This window comes from Sminthopsis crassicaudata, chromosome 5 (assembly GCF_048593235.1).
Source record: "Sminthopsis crassicaudata isolate SCR6 chromosome 5, ASM4859323v1, whole genome shotgun sequence".
In the NCBI taxonomy this organism is placed as follows: Eukaryota; Metazoa; Chordata; class Mammalia; order Dasyuromorphia; family Dasyuridae; genus Sminthopsis; species Sminthopsis crassicaudata.
This window is the reverse complement of record NC_133621.1, coordinates 90,255,564-90,277,356: the sequence shown is the minus strand read 5'-3', so window position 1 is coordinate 90,277,356 and position 21,793 is coordinate 90,255,564. Positions and strand designations below refer to the sequence as shown.

General features: G+C 34.5%; 1 protein-coding gene across 4 annotated transcripts in view; it reads left to right on the top strand.

Annotated features, from left to right (window-relative positions):
- The window catches only part of NUB1 (negative regulator of ubiquitin like proteins 1), a 50,669-nt gene that overhangs the window by 23,030 nt on the left and 5,846 nt on the right, over positions 1–21,793 (top strand). For all 4 annotated transcript variants that reach the window (XM_074267460.1, XM_074267464.1, XM_074267463.1 and 1 more), the window contains exons 9-10: positions 17,600–17,786; positions 19,974–20,081. In XM_074267460.1, coding sequence (XP_074123561.1) covers positions 17,600–17,786; positions 19,974–20,081 — 295 coding nt within the window. The remainder of the gene's footprint in view (positions 1–17,599; positions 17,787–19,973; positions 20,082–21,793) is intronic.

Genomic DNA, 21,793 nt, shown 5'->3' with positions numbered 1-21,793 from the left:
AGGTCTGTATGGGTACTACATCAGTCTTCTAATGTATTGTTTGGTGTACATTGGCAGCAGCCAGAGCAAAATCACCATGCTTTTCTTGCAAAGAACAGTCAAATGTAGGTAAAGGTCATAGCCATGGAATAGACATTCTGGAACCCTGCTATTATTTTTTCATAAAAATTCTATTTGATATAAAACTTATAAAGAGCTTTTGATTTGATTTTGATTCAAATGCATTAAATCAAGTCAATAAGCATTTATTAGGAGTTTACTGGATGCAAGGCACCTGGTAAGCACCAGGTACTGTTACAAAGAAAGGCAAACAATAGTCCTTTTTCTCAAGAAGCTTACAATCTAATGAAAGAGATAACATGGCAAATAACTATGTCCAAACAAGATATATGCAGGATAAATTTGACATAATCTTACAGGAAAGGAACTTTAAGGGGATTGGGAGAACCTTCTGCAGAAGGCAGAATTTTAGTGAGGAATCCAAGAAAAGCTAGGAAAAAGTATGTTAGTCAATAAACATTTATCAGGTGCTTACTTTCTGCTAGACATCCTGTTAAACTTTGGGAATAGCCATTATGAAAAAGATAGTTTGAGTTCAAGAAACTTACTCTCTAATGGAGAAAAATAACATTCAAAAAAGATACTGAAAAGTGAAAGTGATGGGTAGAGAGAACTGGGACGCCAAGGTGGAGGGCAACCAGTGGAAAATGAAGAGATGACTGTTCTGATACCTCTTCTTAACTGCAATTTTTTTTATTTTATTATTTTTTAATTTTATAATTATAAAAAATTTTTTGACAGTATATATGCATGAGTAATTTTTTTTTATAACATTATCCCTTGTATTCATTTTTCCAAATCTTCCCCTCCCTCCTTCTACTCCCTCCCTTAGATGACAGGCAATCCCATACATTTTACATGTGTTACAGTATAACCTAGATACAATATATGTGTGTAAATCCAATTTTCTTATTGCACGTTAAGTATTAGATTCCGAAGGTATAAGTAACCTGGGTAGATAGACAGTAGTGCTAACAATTTACATTCACTTCCCAGTGTTCCTTCTCTGGGTGTAGTTGTTTTTGTCCATCATTGATTAACTGGAAGTGAGTTGGATCTTCTTTATGTTGAAGATATCCACTTCCATCAGAATACATCTTCATACAGCATTGTTGTTGATGTGTACAGCGATCTTCTGGTTCTGTTCATTTCATTCAGCATCAGTTCATGTAAGTCTCTCCAAACCTCTCTGTATTCGTCCTGCTGGTCATTTCTTGCAGAGCAATAATATTCCATAACCTTCATATACCATAATTTACCCAACCATTCTCCAATTGATGGACATCCATTCATCTTCCATTAACTGCAATTTTTTAAAAAGTTTTTTATTTTCAAAATATATGCATGGATAATTTTTCAACATTGCCTTGTATTTCAGATTTTCTTCTCCTTTTCCTCACATGGCAAGCAATCCAATATATGTTATACATGTTAAAATATGTTAAATCTAATATGTGTAAACATATTTATACAATTCTCTTGCTGCACAAGAAAAAAGGAAAGTAAATGAATGAGAAAACAAAATGCAAGCAAACAACAAGAGTGAGAATATTACATTGTGGTCCACATTCACTTCCCACAGTCCTCTTTCTGGGTGTAAATGGCTCTCTTCATCATAAAATCATTGGAACTGGTATCAGTGATCTCATTGTTGGAAAGAGTCATGTTCATCAGAATTGATCGTCATTTAAGGTTCCTATCGCCTTGTACAGTGATCTTCTGGTTCTGTTCTTTTCACTTAGCGTCAGTTCATTTAGGTCTCACTAAGCTCTCTGAAATCATCCTGCTAGTCATTTCTTATAGACCAATAATATTCCATAACATTCATATACCATAACTTATTCAGCCATTCTCCAATTGATGGGCATCCATTCAGTTTCCATTTTCTTGTTACTATGAAGAAGACTGCCACAAATATTTTTGCACATGTGGGTCCCTTTCCCTCCTTTAAGATCTCCCTGGGAATATAGGCCCAATAGTAACACTGCTGGGTCAAAGTTTGATAATTTTTTGAGCATAGTTCCAAATTGTTCTCCAGAACAGCTGGATCTGTTCACAGTTCCAACAAGAATTTAACTGCAAGTTTTGAAGCTGATTGCTTTTGCCCATCTGTCAGGCTGAGGATATTAAGAGATATGAATACAAAAGACTAATTTGATCTTACAAGATGATAAAGTTTTACAGTAATGAGGCTTCAATGTGGAGACCTCAAAGTCAGTAAGAAATGAAAGTTCTAAAGAAGGAAAAAATTCCAAGCATTGGGTATACCCTGGAGTAGGGAGGGAAGTGGGTTATTTTGTGAGGGGAAGAGTATTCAAAGGGAAGAAGTTGTAAGAATTAAAAAACCAGGAAGAGGGCAGGTTATGATAGGCTTTAAAAGCCAATAAAATATCTTACATTTGATTCTGGAGTTGATGGAGAACCCCTGGAGTATATTAAATAAGGTGATGGTAATCTGTGGTAAAACCTGTGTTTTACAAAAATCAATTTGACAGTGAAGGTTTCAAATTTGGGTGACTGGGGGAATAGGGGTACCAGGAAAATAAGGAAAAGGGTAGGGTTTGGGGAGAAGGATAATACATGTTGAGTTTAATGTCTTTGAAACATGTACTTCAAGATATCCAAAAGGCAGTTGGAAATGTAAGAGTAGAGGTCAGGAAAGAAGTTAGAGCTACATAAGTAGATTATTAGAGAATCATCTCCATAACTGATGAGACAAGTGAAATTGTAAAAAGGGAGAAAAGAATCTGAATCCAATACTTAACGTGCAACAAGAAAATTGGATTTACACACATATATTATATCTAGATTATACTGTAACACAAGTAAAATGTATGGGATTGCCTGTCATCTAGGGGAGGGAGTGGAAGGAGGGAGGGGAAAATCTGGAGAAATGAATACAAGGGATAATGTTATAAAAAAATTACTCATGCATATATACTGTCAAAAAATGTATAATTATAAAATTAATAAAAAAATGAAAAAAAAAGAGGGAGAAAAGAAGAGGACTGAGAACATAAGTATATTTAATGAATGTCCTAGAATACTCTTGAGTGCTGAATGGCTTTAAATCATGAATATAGCAATCAATTAGTTTATAGACTTAAAAGCTTATGTTTTACATTGATAGGAAAAAAGCATTCAGTGATTTCACCCAGGATTGGCGTTATGTAGGTAATTCCTTACTGAGTAGATTCCTCTCTTTTTCCTTGTTTTTAAAATTGAGACTTAAAGCTGACTTTATCTCCTAAAATGTCTAGCTCACCTGTTGCTTAAAATTCCTCTGAAAGAGGAGAAAACAAAAACTTTTTATTCCACATTTGAAGATCAGAATTGAAATGTACTAATATCGTTTGTCCCTTTGAGGTAAGTGATGTATGTAAAGAGGGAGAGGACAGAAAGGCAGAATGCTTAGAGGGCCTGCCTTAAATTCAGATTTTCCCTTTGAGTCACATTAACTATGAGGAAATAACAAGAATTAAGTTATACATAAATTATTGATTTTTATCAGTGGAAGAAATTTTTTCCCCAGTAGTTCCTAAAATGATATCACAGGACCAAATACATTTTTATTGCTGTAATAGTCAAATGTGCCTATTACTATCAAGAGTACCACCCTTCTTCCACTCAAGTTTACAAATCCCTCATTCTCATTCTGAATGTCCATCACCTGCTAAATTTATCTATTACTACTTTTACAATCTCCTATCTATCCCCTTCTCTCCATTAATGCAACCAGGCCTGATTCCAAACCATCATTCTCCCTCATTTTCTATTTATTTACTTATTCATTCATTCATTTATTTAATCTGTCATTTATTTATTCATTTATTTATTTTTTGAGTTTTATTGTTGTTTTTGTTTTATTATTATTAAAGCTTTTTATTTACAAAACATATGCATGTATAAGTTTTCAACATTGATCCTTGCAAAACCTTTTGTTCCAAATTTCCCCTTCCTTCCCCCCACCCTCTCCCCTAGATGACAGGTAGTCCAATACATGTTAAATAAGTTAAAATATATGTTAAATCCAATGTGTGTGTGTGTGTGTGTGTGTATACACACACAAGTTATTGCACAAGAAAAATGAGATTAAGAAGGAAGAAAAAAAAACTGAGAAAGAAAACAAAATGCTAGCAAACCACAACAGAGAGAGTGAGAATGCTGTGTTGTGTCCATTCTCTCTTCCATGATTCTCTCTCTGGGTGTAGATGGCTCTCTTCATCACTGAACAAGTGGAACTAGTTTGAATCCTCTCATTGTTGAAGAGAGCCACATCCATCAGAATTGATCATTGGATAGTCTTGTTGCCATGTATAAGGATCTCCTGGTTCTGCTCATTTCACTTAGCATCAGTTCATATAAGTCTCTCCAGGCCTCTCTGAAATCATAATGCTGATCATTTCTTATAGAACAATAACATTCCATAACATTCATATACCATATTCAGCCATCCTCCAGTTGATGGGCATCCACTCAGTTTCCAATTTCTTGCCACTACAAAAAGGACTGCCACAAACATGTTTGCACATATGGATCCCTTTCCCTCCTTTTAAGATCTCTTTGGGATATAGGCCCAGTAGAAACACTGCACAGTTTGATAACTTTTTGAGCATAGTTCCAAATTGCTTTCCCGAATGGTTATATAATGATCTCTAGTTCTTCTTTGGTCACAAATTCCATCCTTGTTCAAAGTTCTGAGAGGTAAACTATATTTTATTGTTCTAATTTGTTTATAATATCACTATGTCTAGATCATGAACCTATTTTGACCTTAAGTGTGGGTATGACTTACTAGTTTCCACTTTTTCCTGAAGTTTTTGTCAAATAGTGACATCTTATCCCAAAATCTGGGGTTTTGGGGTTTATCAAATACTAAATTGTTATAGTCATTGATTATTTTGTCCTGTGAACCTAACCTATTCCACTGATGAACTGCTCTTTTTCTTAGGCAGTACCAAATGATTTTGACTGCTGCTTTGTAATACAGTTTTAGAGTATAGCTAGACCACCTTCATTTGCTTTTCTTTTCATTAGTTCCCTTGAATTTTTTGGCTTTTTGTTCTTCGAGATGAATTGTTATTTTTTCTGGTCAGTAAAATAGTTTCTTGTTAGTGTAATTGGTATAGCACTAAGTAGATTAGTTTTTTGTTTTTTTTTTTTAAATTTATTTATTTCCCCTCCTTCCCTCTACCCCCTTCCCTAGATGACAGGCAATCCCATACATGTTACATGTGTTACAGTATATTCTAGATACAATATATGTATGTAAAACTAAGTTTCTTGTTGTACGATACGAATTGGATTCAGAAGGTAAAAGTAACCTGGGTAGAAAGACAATAGTGCAGACAGTTTACACTCAATTCCCAGTGTTCCTTCTCTGGGTGTAGCTGATTCTGTCTATCATTGATCAACTGGAACTGAATTAGATCTTCTCTATGTTGAAGATATCCACTTCAATCAGAATACATCTTCATACAGTATCGTTGTTGAAGTGCATAATGATCTTTTGGTTCTGCTCATTTCACTCAGCATCAGTCCATGTAAGTCTCTCCAAGCCTTTCTGTATTCATCCTGCTGGTCATTTCTTACAGAGCAATAATATTCCATAACCTTCATATACCATAATTTACCCAACCATTCTCCAATTGATGGAAATCCATTCATCTTCCAGTTTCTAGCCACTACGAAAAGAGCTGCCACAAACATTTTGGCACATACAGGTCCCTTTCCCTTCTTTAGTATTTCTTTGGGATATAAGCCCAGTAGTAGCACTGCTGGATCAAAGGGTATGCAGTTTGATAACTTTTTGGGCATAGTTCCAAATTGCTCTCCAGAATGGTTGGATTCTTTCACAACTCCACCAACAATGCATCAGTGTCCCAGTTTCCCACATTCCCTCCAACATTCATCATTATTTTTTCCTGTCATCTTAGCCAATCTGACAGGTGTGTAGTGGTATCTTAGAGTTGTCTTAATTTGCATTTCTCTGATCAGTAGTGATTTGGAACACTCTTTCATATGAGTAGAAATAGTTTCAATTTCATCATCTGAAAATTATCTGTTCATATCCTTTGACCATTTATCCATTGGAGAATGGTTTAATTTCTTATAAATTAGAGTCAGTTCTCTATATATTTTGGAAATGAGACCTTTATCAGACCTTTAACTGTAAAAATATTTTCTCAATTTGTTACTTTCCTTCTAATCTTGTTTGCATTAGTTTTATTTGTACAAAAGCATTTTAATTTGATGTAATCACAATTTTCTATTTTGTGATCAGTAATGATCTCTAGTTCTCCTTTAGTCATAAATTCCTTCCTCCTCCACAAGTCTGAGAGGGTAAACTATCCTATGTTCCTCTAATCTATTTATGATCTTATTCTTTATGCCTAAATCATGGACCCATTTTGATCTTATCTTGGTATATGGTGTTAAGTGTGGGTCCATATCTAATTTCTGCCATACTAGTTTCCTGTTTTCCCAACAGTTTTTGTCAAATAATGAATTCTTACCCAAAAGTTGGGAACTTTAGATTTGTCATACACTAGACTGCTATATTTGTACACTATTTTGTCTTGTGAACCTTAGCCAATACCAAATGGTTTTGGTGACTGCTGTTTTATAATACAGTTTTAGATCAGGTACAGCTAGGCCACCTTCATTTGATTTTTTTTTTCATTATTTCCCTTAAAATTCTCGACCTTTTGTTCTTCCATATGAATTTTGTTGTTATTTTTTCTAGGTCATCAAATTAGTTTCTTGGGAGTCTGATTGGTATAGCACTAAATAAATAGATTAGTTTAGGGAGTATTGTCATCTTTATTATATTCGCTCAGCCTATCCAAGAGCACTTAATGTTTTTACAATTTTTAAAATCTGACTTTATTTTTGTGGCAAATGTTGTGTAATTTTACTCATATAATTCCTGACTTTTCTTTGGTAGATGGATAGATATTTTATACTCTCGACAGTTGTTTTGAATGGAATTTCTCTTTGTATCTCTTGTTGGATTTTGTTGGTGATGTATAAAAATGCTGAGGATTTATGTGGATTTATTTTGTATCCTGCAACTTTGCTAAAGTTGTGGATTATTTCTAATAGTTTTTTAGTAGATTCTCTAAGGTTCTCTATACCATCATCTCATCTGCAAAGGGTGATAATTTGGTTTCCTCATTACCTACTCTAATTCCTTTAATTTCTTTTTCTTCTCTTATTGCCAAAGCTTGCATTTCTAATACAATATTCAATAGTAATGGTGATAGTGGACAACCTTGTTTCACCCCTGATCTTATTGGGAATGGTTCCAGTTTATCCCCATTACATATGATGCTTGCTGTTGATTTTGAATAGATGCTCCTGACTGTTTTAAGGAAAAATTCATTTATTCCTATACTTTCTAGTGTTCTTAATAGGAATGGGTGTTGGATTTTATCAAATGCTTTTTCTGCATCTATTGAGATAATCATATGGTTTTGTTAATTTGCTTATTGATACAGTCAATTATGCTGATAATTTTCCTAATATTGAAACAACCCTGCATTCCTGGTATAAATCCTACTTAGTCATGGTGTATTATCCTGGGGATGATTTTCTATAATCTTTTTGCTAATATTTTATTTAAGATTTTAGCATCAATATTCATTAGGGAGATTGTCCTTTAATTTTCTTTCTCTGTTTTTGTCCTACCTGGTTTAGGTATCAGTACCATGTCTGTGTCATAAAAGGAATTTGGTAGGACTCCTTCATTCCCTATTTTCCCAAATAGTTTATATAATATTGGAGTTAATTGTTCTTTAAATGTTTGGTAGAATTCACATGTAAATCCATCTGGTCCTGGGGATTTTTTCTTAGGGTGTTGTTTAATTGCTTGTTCTATTTCTTTTTCTAAAATGAGACTATTTAAGTAATTTATTTACTCTTCTGTTAATCTGGGCAATCTATATTTTTATAGATATTCCTCCATTTCACTTAGGTTGTTAAATTTATTGGCGTAAAGTTGGGCAAAGTAACTCCTAATTATTGCTCTAATTTTTTCTTCATTGATGGAAAGCTCTCCCTTTTCATTTTTGAGACTAACAATTTGATTTTCCTCTTTCTTTTTTTCTAATCAAATTAACTAAAGGATTATCTATTTTTTTTTTTTATAAAACCAACTCTTATTAATTCAATAGTTTTTTAATTTTTTAATTTTTATTTTTTTTAAAGCTTGTTATTTATTTTTTTTTATTATAGCTTTTTATTTACAAGATATATACATAGGTAATTTTTCAGCATTAACAATTGCAAAAACTTTTGTTCCAACTTTTCCCCTCCTTCTCTCCACCCCTTTCCCTAGACGACAGGTTGACCAATATATGTTAAATATGTTAAAATATAAGTTAAATACAATATATATACATGTCCAAACAGTTACTTTGCTGCACAAAAAGAATTGGACTTTGAAATAGTGTACAATTAGCCTGTGAAGGAAATAAAAAATGCAGGTGGACAAAAATAGAGGGATTGGGAATTCTATGTAGTGGTTCATAGTCATCTCCCAGAGTTCTTTCCCTGAGTGTAGCTAGTTCAGTTCATTACTGCTTTATTGGAACTGATTTGCTTCATCTCATTGTTGAAGAGAGCTACATCCATTAGAATTGTTCATCATATAGTATTGTTGTTGAAGTATATAATGATCTTCTGGCCATTTCACTCAGCATCAGTTCATGTAAGTCTCTCCAGGCCTTTCTGAAATCATCTTGCTGGTCATTTCTTACAGAACAATAATATTCCATAATATTCATATACCACAATTTATTCAGCCATTCTCCAATTGATGGGCATCCACTCAGTTTCCAGTTTCTAGCCACTACAAAGAGGCCTGTCACAAACATTCTTGCACATACAGGTCCCTTTCTCTTCTTTAAAATCTCTTTGGGATATAAGCCCAGTAGTAATGCTGCTGGATCAAAGGGTACACATAGTTTGACAACTTTTTGAGCATAGTTCCAAATCACTCTCCAAAATGGCTGGATATATTCACAATTCCACCAACAATGTATCAGTGTCGCAGTTTTCCCACATCCCCTCCAACATTCTGCATTATCTTTCCCTGTCATTCTAGCCAATCTGACAGGTGTGTAGTGGTATCTCAGAGTTGTCTTAATTTGCATTTCTCTGATTAAATGACTTGGAGCATCTTTTCATATGGCTAGAAATAGTTTCAGTTTCTTCATCTGAGAATTGTCTCTTCATATCTTTTGACCATTTATCAATTGGAGAATGGCTTGATTTCTTATAGAGTCAATTCTCTATATATTTTGTAAATGAGGTCTTTATCAGAACCTTTGACTGTAAAAATGTCTTCCGAGTTTTCAATAGTTTTTTTAGTTTCAATTTTATTGATCCTCTCCTTTTATTATTAGAATTTCAAGTGTTCTATTTGATTAGGGTTTTTAACTTTTATAACTTTTTTAGTTGCAAGCCCAATTCATTGATCTTTTCTTTCTCTATTTTATGTAAGCAAGCATCTATAAATATAAAATTTCTCCTTATTACTACTTTGGGTGCATCCCACAAATTTTTTTTTTATTTTATATATATATATATATATATATATATATTTTATAATATTATCCCCTGTATTCATTTTTCCAAATCACCCCCCCTCCCTCTATTCCCTCCCCCCGACGACAGGCAATACCATACATTCTACATGTGTTACAATATAGTCTAGGTACAATACATGTGTGTGAATATCATTTTCTTGTTGCACAACAAACATTAGAATCCGAAGGTACATGCAACCTGGGCAGACAGATATTAGTGCTAACAATTTACATTCCCCTCCCAGTGTTTCTTCTCTGGGTGTAGCTATCTCTGTCCATCATTGATCAACTGGAAGTGAGTTGCATCCCACAAATTTTGATATGTTGTCTCATTATTGTTATTCTCTTGGATGAAATTATTGATTGTGTCTATGATTTGCTGTTTCACCCATTCATTCTTTTGATTATTTAGTTTCCAATTACTTTTTGGTCTATTTTCCCCTGGTCTTTTATTGAATGTGTGATCTGAAAAAAAAAAAAAAAAAAAAAAAAAAAGCATTTACTATTTCTGCCTTTCTGCATTTGATTTTATGTCCTAATATATGGTCAATATTTGTTTAGGTTCCAATAACTGCTGAGAAGAAAGTATACTCCCTTCTGTCCCCATTCAGTTTTCTTCAAAGATCTATCATACCTAATTTTTCTAGTGTTCTATTTGTCGCTTTAACTTCTTTCTTATTTATTTTGTGGTTTGATTTATTTAGTTCTGACAGTGCAAGGTTGAGATCTTCCACTATTATAGTTTTGTTGCCTATTTCTTTTTACAACTCTCTTAACTTCTCCTTTAGGAATTTAGATGCTACACCACTTGTTGCATATATGTTTAGTATTGATATTGCTTCCTTATCTATGCTGCCCTTTAGCAAGATATAATTTCTTTCCTTATCTCTTTTAATTAGATCAATTTTTGCTTTTGCTTGATCTGAGATCAGGATGGCTGCCCCTGCCTTTTTTAACTTCACCTGAAGCATACATAATAAATTCTGCTCCAGCCTTTTATCTTTACTCTGTATGTGTTTCTTGTAAACAATGTACTGTAGGATTCTGGCTTTTAATTCAGTCTGCTATATAGGAGAGTTCACATTCACATTTATGGTTAAAACTACTAATTCTGTATTTCCTGCCATCTTATTAACCCCAAATTATACTTTTCTCTTTCCTTTTCCTCCTCCCCAGTATTTTACTTATGAGGATTACTGGCCTCAAGCAATTCTCCCCTGTTAGAGTCCCTCCTCCTTTCTTATACCTTTCCCCTACTATTTCTGTTTTTCCTTCTATTTAATCTACTCTTCTCTTTTCCCCTTTTCCCCTCCTACTTTTCTATAGGGTGAGGGAAGTTTCTCAGTGAAACCAAATATATATCTTAGAATCTTTCTTTAAGCCAAATCTGATGAGAGTAAGATTCACACAACATTCATCACCCTCCTTTTTTTCCCTCAGTTATAATACATTTTCTTTGCCTCTTCTTGAGAAGTAATTTCCCCTATTTTACCCCCACTTTCCCCTTTTTTTCTAGTACATTCCCCTTTCTATCTCTAATTTCTTTTTTATATTATAACAGTAAAATCATATTATACATGCACTCTATATATATATCCATAACAAAATACAATTCTCAAGGGTTCTTTTCTGTTTACCTTTTTATGCTTCTCTTGAGGAGGTCAAATTTTTTGTTTAGCTCTGGTGTTTTTATAAAAAATAAATGGAATTCACCTATTTCGCTGAATGTCTATCTTCTTCCCTGAAAGAAAATGCTCAATTTAGCAAGGCAGTTTATTCTTGGCTGCACTTCAAGTTCCTGAGTCTTTCAGAATATTAGATTCCAGGCCCTTCGATCATTTAGAGTGAAAGATATAGGTCCTGAGTAATCCTTATTGTGGCTCTTTGGTATTTGAATTGTTTATTTCTGGCTGCTTGTAATATTTTTTCCTTGATCTGATAGTTCTGGAATTTAGCCACAATATTTCTTGGGGTTTTAATTTTGGGGTTTCTGAGGAGGCAATTGGTGAATTCTTTCAATGGTCATTTTATGTTCTGTTTCTATGGGGCAGTTCTCTTTGATGATTTCCTGAAAAATAGTGCCTGAGCACTTTTTTTTATCATAGTTTTCAGGAAGTCCAATAATTCTTAGATTGTCTCTCCTAGTTCTATTTTCCAGGTCAGTTGTTTACCCAGTTAAGTATTTTGCATTTTGGGGGGTTTTGCTTGACTGATTCTTGTTGTCTCATTGAGTCTTTCATTTCTATTTGTTCAGTTCTGAATTTTAATGAATTATTTTAATTTACTTTTTAAAAACTTCTTTTTGTATTTGCCCAATTTAATTTTTAAATGAGTTCTTTGGAATTTTTTCCATTTCACAAATTCTTTTTTAAGGAGTTATTTTCTTTTTTCTATTTCACACATTCTGTTTTTCTGGGAGTTGTTTTCTTTTTCCATTTTATCAAATTTATCTTTTAATGAGTTATATGCCTTTTTCAAACTTTCTTGCAAAGTTTTCATTTCCTTTCCCCATTTTTCTTCTAGCTCCCTTTTAAGATCCTTTTGAATTTCTTCTAGGAGAGCCTTGTGTAATGGGGACCAGGTTATATCACCTTTTGGGGCTTTATCTGGAGATAATCTCTCTTTAGTCTCCTCAGGGTTTGAAATCTTTTCTTCTTTTTCACCATAATAACTGTTTATGGTCAGAGTTCTCTTTACTTTTTTACTCATTTTTTTTTTTTTTTTAAAGTTAAGATCTGCTTTTAGCCGGGAGAGATTTTCCAAGCTTCCTTTACAAGCCACCACGGTAGTACTGGGTCAGTGCTGACTCACTCCTGGTGCTGTGTGGGAGTGGCCAGGTCCTGTGATTCTGGAGTTTCAGGGTTCACTATTGACCTCTGTGTTTGTTTGTGTTGTGTTTTTATAACTTCTCTGCTGATCTACTGGCTTGCAGCCAGGGCAGAGTAGCCAACACTGTGGTAGAGTCCTCCCTATAGTCTCTCTACTACAAGGAGGCCCACTGCTGTCTGCACTGTTGTCTGTGCTCAGCCTGCTGTTCTTGGCTGCCTCTCTCCTGTTTCCAATTGAAACAGACCTTTTCTGGTGATCTTTGAAATTATAACTTATGCTTATAATTTATTGCACTCCCAATATTTGTGGGTTCTGCTGGTGGTCCAGAGCTAATTCAGAGGCTGGATTTGTTAATTGGTCTGAGGGTTGTAGGAGAAGGTCAGAAAGAAATGTGTATCCTCCCTGCCATCTTGGCTCTGCCCCCCAGAAGTTTCTTGGCTCCACCCCTGGAAGGCTCTCTCTCATTTTCAAGAGCTTCTTAATTGTTCTCCCTTCTTCAAGTCTTTCCCAACTCTAATCCATCCTTCACATAGCTGCCAACATGATTTTCCTAAAGTGCAGGTCTGAACACACATCATCACTTAATAAATTATCTTTATAGTCTAATTATGCATTATTTCCTGTACTGTTCCTCATACAGGACACATCATCTTCCAGCTTTATGCCCCTGCACTGTCTGTCCCCCTCTGTCTTAATTGTACTCTTTGCAGCCTTTTGCCTCTTATAATCCTTCGTTTCCTTTCTCCATGAGACCTTTTGTGATTGCCCACTTTTCTCTACCTAGGTGTTAGTGATTTCTTCCCTCAAATTACCTTATATCTGTCTCATCTTATAGCTATCTGTATACATTCATAGAATCCTAAAATGTCCATGTTAAAAGGACATTCAGAGGACAGCTAGTTCAGTCCCTATCTGAAGAAGAACACTCTTCAACATATACAACAAAAGATCTTTCATTCTTTATGTGAAGGCCACTAGGGAGACCCCATTTTACTTTTGGATTTCAGTTTATGTATGTAGAGCTTCTCAGTTTTTCAGTGCCCTTACATGGGGGGTGATCTCCCAAGTTCTCTCCCAGTTATGTATCCTAGCGTCGGTGCCCCTTTTGTCTTTGAATATATGAGAGAGCAGGTTGGAATGTTACCAGTTTCATTTTACAATTGGGGAAATTGAGGCATTAAAAGGTTAAGTGATTTGTTTAGCAGTTTTAGGGGCAGAAGACATAGATATCCTTATTCCCAGCCCCATTCCCTGACCCCTAAGCTTTATTTCCTTAATTTATACTGAAGCATCAGGATTAGGGTTACATAGAGGGATACAAATAATTACTCATTTGTTCTGACAACTTTCTTTTATTCGGTATGAGAAAAGACAAGTGGCTGATCCATAATAATAATTGGCTTAAAATCTTAGGTTTTTGGCTTTAGAATGGATCTCAGAGCTCATTTTTGAACCCCCAGAAATAATTTTTATAAAAATTATTGAAGGATCTTCATTTAGACTTGATTAAAAAAGCTTTGGGTGATTAATATGAAAGGATATGGATAGCAGTTCTGAGGCCATCTAGTTCAATCTTTACATAGATAAAAGAAGTAGTGATTACTTGTTGACAGATTGACTAATAACCCCACCATACAGATAACTTTTGATTGGAGTCAAAAAAAGTCTAGATAGATAGATACAGACAGAAAGTATTTATTAAGAATTTCCTCTGCGCTAGGCACTATGCTAAGCACTGGGAATACAAATAAAATAAAAATGAGTCAATTCCTACCCTTAAGGAGCTTATATTCTAAGCCTAGAACTATAGAACCACACTGCTTTAGCAAGTTAAAATACAGGTCTTTCAGCAATCTCAAAAAACAATATACTGTGGTAGAAAGATCTGTCTGGGGACATGGATTCAAATCCTAATTACTGCTTACTTAGCCTGTAGAACTGTGGAGTGATCATTCATCTTAAGGTCTCAGTTTCTTCCTCAGCAAAATGAAGGAGTTGGACTAGTTGTCCTTTCTAGCTCTATCTAAATATATGCTTAATATTGATTGTTCCAGCCTGCAGTTTGGTGTAAGTTGTGTAGTGGGGACTCAACTTAAAACAGCAACTTTCTGGGAATTAGGAGAAGAATAATCAGTAAAAAGACTGAAAGGGGAAAGGAAATGTCCGATCTATCAGAGAAGTATCTGGGAGCATCAAAAGTCCTTCTGGATAGGATGAATTATTTCTTTCAAATGTTTCCCTTTATATAGCTATGTTTTATCAGTTGGGGTAAACATTTCAAAGTATTATTTTATTTTCATATCTATTTTCACAAATGATAGTTTCTTTGCAAGTATCAAAGAGAATACAGGATTTACATAGTCAGCACATAGCAATTACTGATCAGAGGCAAAAATGAGTGGCAAGCTGTAGGTACTTGATAAATTTGAGGTCTTTCCAAAGGAGGCAAGAAAAACCAGTACTAAAGACTACAGAATTGGTTAAATTTACTTTAAGCTGGTTAGTTTAATTGCAGATAATTTTAGTAAATTAAGTTATAGAGGGCTAAGTGCACTTGAAACAAGTAATCTTGCAACAAGGTGTTAACTCAGTGGAATTAAGATAATGATTCTCTAGTTTACATGTACTTCGTACTTAGTATAGTTATACAAGTTGAAACCTATTCTACAAGATTGACACTTATGATGATGTACTTATAATAGAGTACATAAGAGCTAAGAGATCTGGGAGGAAAGACAGACTCGGAGATAGAGAGAGAAGACAGAGGACCAGAGACTGGAGGACAGACTTGAAGATAAAGACCCTTGTGGAGGCTGTCCTGTCTCCTTCACTTCTCCACTAAGACCAAGGCCCCATCTGAAGTTCCCCCAGAAAGCTAACTTGGACCCAGGTAAAGGAGACAGACTGTGAAGGAGTTAATAAAGACTTTGGATTTTATTCCTGACTATTCTTGGGGTGATTATTCTGCAGAGACCAAGGCTGGTCCCAAGGCCCTCCAGAAAGTTAACCTGGACATTACATTAAGTAATTGTCTTTGTATCCCCAATGCCTAACACGATGCTTGACACATAATAGGTACTTCAGTAATGGAAGATGTAAATTATAAAAGCAAAATTATTTCCTGAGAATAGATTTTGTTACAGAAAATGAGAGAAAATCATTAGAAAATAGGTGCTCACATATGCAAAATTGTTTGTGGCAGCCCTTTTTGTAGTGTCAAGAAACTAGAAACTAAATGGATGCCCATCACTTGGAGAATGGCTGAATAAATTATGGTATATGAATATCATGGAATATTATTGTTCTATAAGAAATGATCCTCAGGATGATTTCAGAGAAGCCTGGAGAGACTTACATGAACTGATGCTAAGTGAAATGAGCAGAACCAGAAGATCATTATACACGGCAACAAGAAGATTATATGATTATCAATTCTGATGAACATGGCTCTCATCAACAATGAGATGATTCAGGCCAGTTCCAATAATCTTGTGGTGATGAGAATCATCCACATCCAGAGAGAGGACTATTGGAACTGAGTGTGGATCAGAACAGAGGATTTTCACTTCTTTTGTTGTTGTTTGCTTGAATTTTATTTTCCTTCTCTCTCTTTTTTTTTACTTTTTGATCTGATTCTTCTTGTGCAGCAAGATAATTGTATAAATACATATGCTTATATTGGATTTACATCTATTTTTTTTTTACCATATTAGATTTACTTATATGTTAGATTTACTTGCCATCTAGGAGAGAGGTTGAGAAGAAAGGGGGAAATTGGGATACAAGGTTTTGCAAGGGTCAATGATGAAAAATTATCCTTGCATTGCTTTGAAAGTAAAAAAGCTTCAATAAATAAATAAATAGGTGCCAGAAGAGAGTTTGAAGGTAATCTTAACATTTAACTAGGGGATGACATTATTTATAATAGAGTATCAAGTTAAAAAAAGATATCTTAAAACTTGAAACAAACATAATAGTTTGAATATTGAAGAAAAAAAATTCTGACCAGTAGCCTAGATTTACATTATAAATTTTCATTTAGTAACCACTTAACACTAGAAAGACCAGGCACATTGAGATTACTAGAATGGTGAAGTGGATAGAATACCAGCTCTGAAGTCAGGAGAACCTGACTTCAAATCTGACCTCAGACACTTAACAATGACTAGCTGTGTACCTCAGGCAAGTCAGTTAACCCCAATTGCCTTACCAAAAAAAAAAGAAAGAGAAAGAAAGACAGACAGAAAGGTATATCAACTGATGAAAAGATATAATGACTTTACTTTGAAATATAAATTTTTATCCTTCTGTCTCTTTATTTTCTTTGCCTTATGGATAAAAAAACTACCGTATCACTCAATACAGCTCAATCCTTTGAGAGATTCTTAAATTCTGATCCTTCTAAATTGAAAATAAATACTTTTTGGATCACAATATTTTCTATTGGAAGTAGAATATTAAAGACAAGTATGGTTTAAGGGAAACAGCATCTGATTTTTAGTTAGACCCAGATTCCAGTTCCACCTTTATTTCTACTATCTGTCTTATCTTGAACAAATCATTTCATTTTATTTTGTTTTAGTGTTCTCAGCTATAGAATGTGCATTTGGACTATAAATTTTTTCTAAGGTTCTTTTCTGATCACAAGCCACTATCTTTAATCTGTATCTTCTCCCAATATATCCATCAGATTCATTTCTTTAAATCTATGGTCCCTAACTTCTGCCTCTATAATATTTTTATGGTACCAGAGGAAGTCTTTAACGACACTAAAGAATTAATTGTGGAGCTCAATTAGGTAGACTTAGGTACAAGAAGGAATCTTGGTCAGAAACCTTTATTCAAGAGATTATTGGCATTCTTTTACTAGTCCAACACTGATTTACCTTTCATCCCACAGCCCCAGTTGATCTGGATGTTTTGGATAAGGAATAGAAGTACACTGTAATAATTGAGAACTTCACTGTAAAACATCCAGTCTCACAAACACAATAGAAGGCACATAAACTTGCTTTTTTGCAGTTGCTTTCTGTCTTAACATAGGAAGAAAAAAATTCTGTAAAATTTGATAACAAAATTTTCATAAAATAGATGAGTGAGATTTACTTTCTTTTTTACAGTGAATGTTGCAGAGAATTGTTGGATACAGTAGATAATTATGCAGTGCTTCAGCTGGATATAGTGTGGTGTTACTTCCGTCTGGGACAGCTGGAATGCCTTGATGATGCCGAAAGAAAGCTAAATATGGCCCAGAAATGCTTTAAAAACTGCTACGGGGAAAACCACCAAAGACTAGTCCATATAAAAGTATGTTGATTTGAACTATGGTTTGCTTGGAATTATATTACTTGTTGTTAGGTCTGGATCCAGAATTTGTGTATCTGCATAATTCAGGCCATGTTTATGCTAGCTCAAAAGTGCTTCATGGTAGGTAGGTTGTAGTTTCTTACAATTTCATACTGCATTTGAAAATTATTTTTAAAGGTTTAAAATATCTTACATGTGTGGGGTCTTTGGACTTTGTTAATGTCTGCAGAACTCAGACCTGGGATATTCACAATTATGCGATTCTGGGATCACTTGCAGTTACTTTTAGCAAGAAACATGTAACTTCTGTAGGTACCCTTTAAAGTTTATATGTGTCATTCCCCCTTAACTATTTTCTGGAATTTATTGGCTTAATTTTTTTTTTTTAAGACAAATTCATTTACTTTCTAGGATATTGCTTAGGATTTTCCGTCCCATTCTGTGATTCTTAAGTTTGGGTTCTTTCCCCTATTTTCCTGTATACTTGCAAAAGGAAAGTATTTGGGTTCTATTTTTACTACTACTTCACTTCAAGGAGTATTATTTTATTATAACAACTCTCATTGATATAATAGCTCACATTTACATAGTTCCTTAACTTTTATAAAGTGCTTTCCTTGTAACAATCCTGTGAGGTAGGTAGTAGAAGGATTATTAATTATCTCCATTTTACAAATGGGCAACCTACATATATTTTTAAAGGTTAACAATTTATTGCATATGTGGAGGTTTGGGGATTAATCCTTAATTCCTGTGCAGTGCCATTTAGATCCATGAAACTCAGTGATCCAGGAACTAGACTTTCCTTTTTTAAGATAATGCCTATGGTCACATAACTAGTAAACATCTGAACTGGGACTCAAACCCTAGTCTCTTTACTGTTGATATAGTGTCCTTTCCATTAGATCTCTTGCTGGTTTACAGTTGGTAACAGCATTTCAGAGTTGAAAGGAATCTTAATGGTCATCTAGGCTAACCTACTTATTGCATGAAGCCTTTTTATGTTATTTCTAACAAATTGGCTAGCTTTTGCTTGAATGGCTTCAGGGAAAGAACACTCATTACTTAATAAGGCAATTCATTACATTTTAGCTAGTTCTAATTTGTTAGCTCTTGCTTATAAAATTCTGGTTCTATATACTGAATATCTATTAATCTTAGCTTTTCCCCTCTGGACCTGTATAAACTTAATTCCTCTTTTTCATGATTGTCCTTCAGATAGTTGGAGACAGTGGTCATATCTCTGTAAGTCTTTTTGTTTCATAAAAATAGCAGTGAGACTAGAAAATAGAGCTTGTGCATCTTAGCAGTTTGTAGTGGGAAGGACACTGGTTCTGGATCAGAGCATCTGAGTTTGTGTCTCAGCTCTATTAACATTTTAATTTTAATTTAATTTATTTAGTTTCTCTCTGGCAAGTGGGAGGAGGGTAGAATGAGAGGTTATACTAAGTGGTCTTTAAGGACCTTGTCATCCCTAATAGAAAAGTTCTAGACTATTCTGGTTAGTCTAGTTCACCTAAAGTCTTTTGTGTGCTTCTAAATTTTTACCATGTTTGTCTTAGCTCTGTTCCTTAACTGTAAAGGAAGAAGATAAGGAGGTGGGAGTTGGACCTAAAAGAGCTGAAGACCTTGTTTCTGAGCTGTTTTTAGCCTAAGAAGTGCCTAGAATGGATATTTGAGCTTTTCCAGAACATTCTTCTAAACTTTTCAAGTAGTCCTTCTGTGATCCTAATACAGTCTTTATCTTCTAGTTGAGCCCCAGTTCCCCACCAACAATATGCAGCAGCTTTTCTTTCCCCATCTCGCTTTGCTTTCTTTCTTCCTTTAAAAGCTAGTAAGTTCATTTGCCTTCTAAACTTTTTGGCTGTCTCCCAGAGGCAAAACTAATTTGTGCTTCAATCTAATCTAGCTTCATTTGTGTTCCATTTTATGACGAAACAGATAGGAGGAAGATTAAGGTTTTCTCAGCTGTTGGCAGACCTAAAGTGGAATCATAGTCTTTTGACTCCCAGTTCTTTCTATCTTTGTTTCTTTGCTATTAAATCTGATTCATATGAGATAGCAAAGTTGCCTGTGTTTAAATTAACTTTGTTTCTTACTGATATAGAAGAAAAATGGAAGTATTAACATGTCGAGTAGTAGAAGTAAGGTAATTTTAACTTTGGGATCCTTTTCTTTTTTCCTCAGGGAAGTTATGGGAGAGAAAAGGTACTATTTTTAAGACTTTACTTGCTTCAAGGAATAAGAAACTATCATAGTGGTAATGGGGAGGAGGCTTCTGAATATCTCAATAAGGTAAGATGAGAAACACTTTGTAGTTAATGCTGCTACTATTTGTTTTGCTAATAAACATTAGTCTATATTAAGGATGCAGGGTGAAAAGACATGATGTGGATAGTGGAAATATAATGGTAAAGTGATAATTGCATTACAGAATTACAAAACAAAGTTTTATTTAGGTCTGAGAAGTAAGGTCACCAAAAACTTGGGGGAGCTTGATGGACTTCCTAGGAAAAGTGATACTGGATTTAGATTTTAAAATTTTATAGGAGAGGATTAGGAGGAAAGGAATTTGGGGAGGAAGAAAGAGCTTGAGCAAAGGCATGGATGGAGACATATGGCATGCAGCGTATAGGACTGGGGGTGGAAAAGAGGGCTGACTATTCTAAGGCAGAATGCATGAAAGGAAATAATGAGAATGAAAAGAAAGTATTATACCATTTTGTGGAGAGCCTTGATTGTAGACCAGGGCATACTTAGGAAGCCGTGAGGAGCCAGTGACGATTTTTAAATAGGGGTGTGACATGACCAGGTTTACAAGATTATTCTGGCTATAGTAAGTGTGATGAATAGATTGGCGAGAGTAGGGATGAAGAGATCTATGGAGAGGTCTTATCAGCAGTCTAAATGATTGGTAATGAGATCCCAAATTAGAGTGAAGACAGAAGATAAATGTGAATGATATCATTAGAGATAAAATCAAACAAATATAGCAACTGATGTGAGAGGTGAGGGAGGAGACATTACTATAGGAGTTGGTCAGGAGATAGACCTAGATTCAAATAATAGTACTCTTTCTACCTACTTGGAAGAAGGAAAGTTTTGCAAACCAAGTGGTATATAAATGTGAATTATTTTCAAGAAGGCTTAGCATTGAAGAGCAGATATGGAATGGGAAATGGATGGGCTTCACAAGCAAAGACTTTTTTCCCCCCTAGGATTAGGGAACTTTGAACATGTTAGTGTACAGATGGAAATTAATTAAGGAAATCTTAAAGATGTGTGCATGAAAGGATGAAGTTGATGCCACTCTGAAAGAAGTGGGAAGGAAATGGGATTAAGGGTGCAAGTGGAAGGATTAGTTTTTTTGTGGGGATAGCTCCTTTTCTATGACTTGAGAGAAGTATGGAACAGTGGGAAATGATGCTAAAGGTTTAAGGACTGAGGATAGGAGCTGAAGAACCATCAATCTTCTTGATGATATATTAGCTGTTCATTTAGGAAGTGAGGTTGGAGTGTGTTGTTGAGAGAAGAAAAGATTTGGAAAAGCTGTGGAAAATAAGGTTGAAAATGCTTGGCAGAGCAAAAGAACTCTAGGAGATGACTATGAACCACTACATAGAATTCCCAATCCCTCTAATTTTGTCTGCCTGACAATTGTATACTGTTTCAAAGTCCAATTCTTTTTGTACAGCAAAACAACTATTTGGACATGTATGCATATATTGTATTTAATTTATACTTTAACATATTTAATATGTATTGGTCAACCTGCCATCTGGGGGGGAAGGGAGTGAAAAATTACAACAAAAGGTTTGGCAGTTGTCAATGTTGTAAAATTACCCATGCATGTATCAGGTAAATAAAAACTATTAATAAAAAAGAAAAAAAGAAAATGCTTGGCGGGAAGAATTAGAATATGATTGCTCATGACTGAGTATATATTTGTTACTTGTGAGTTACATATATCTTACAAGCATAATTTATTTTTCTTCTGTCATAAGCTT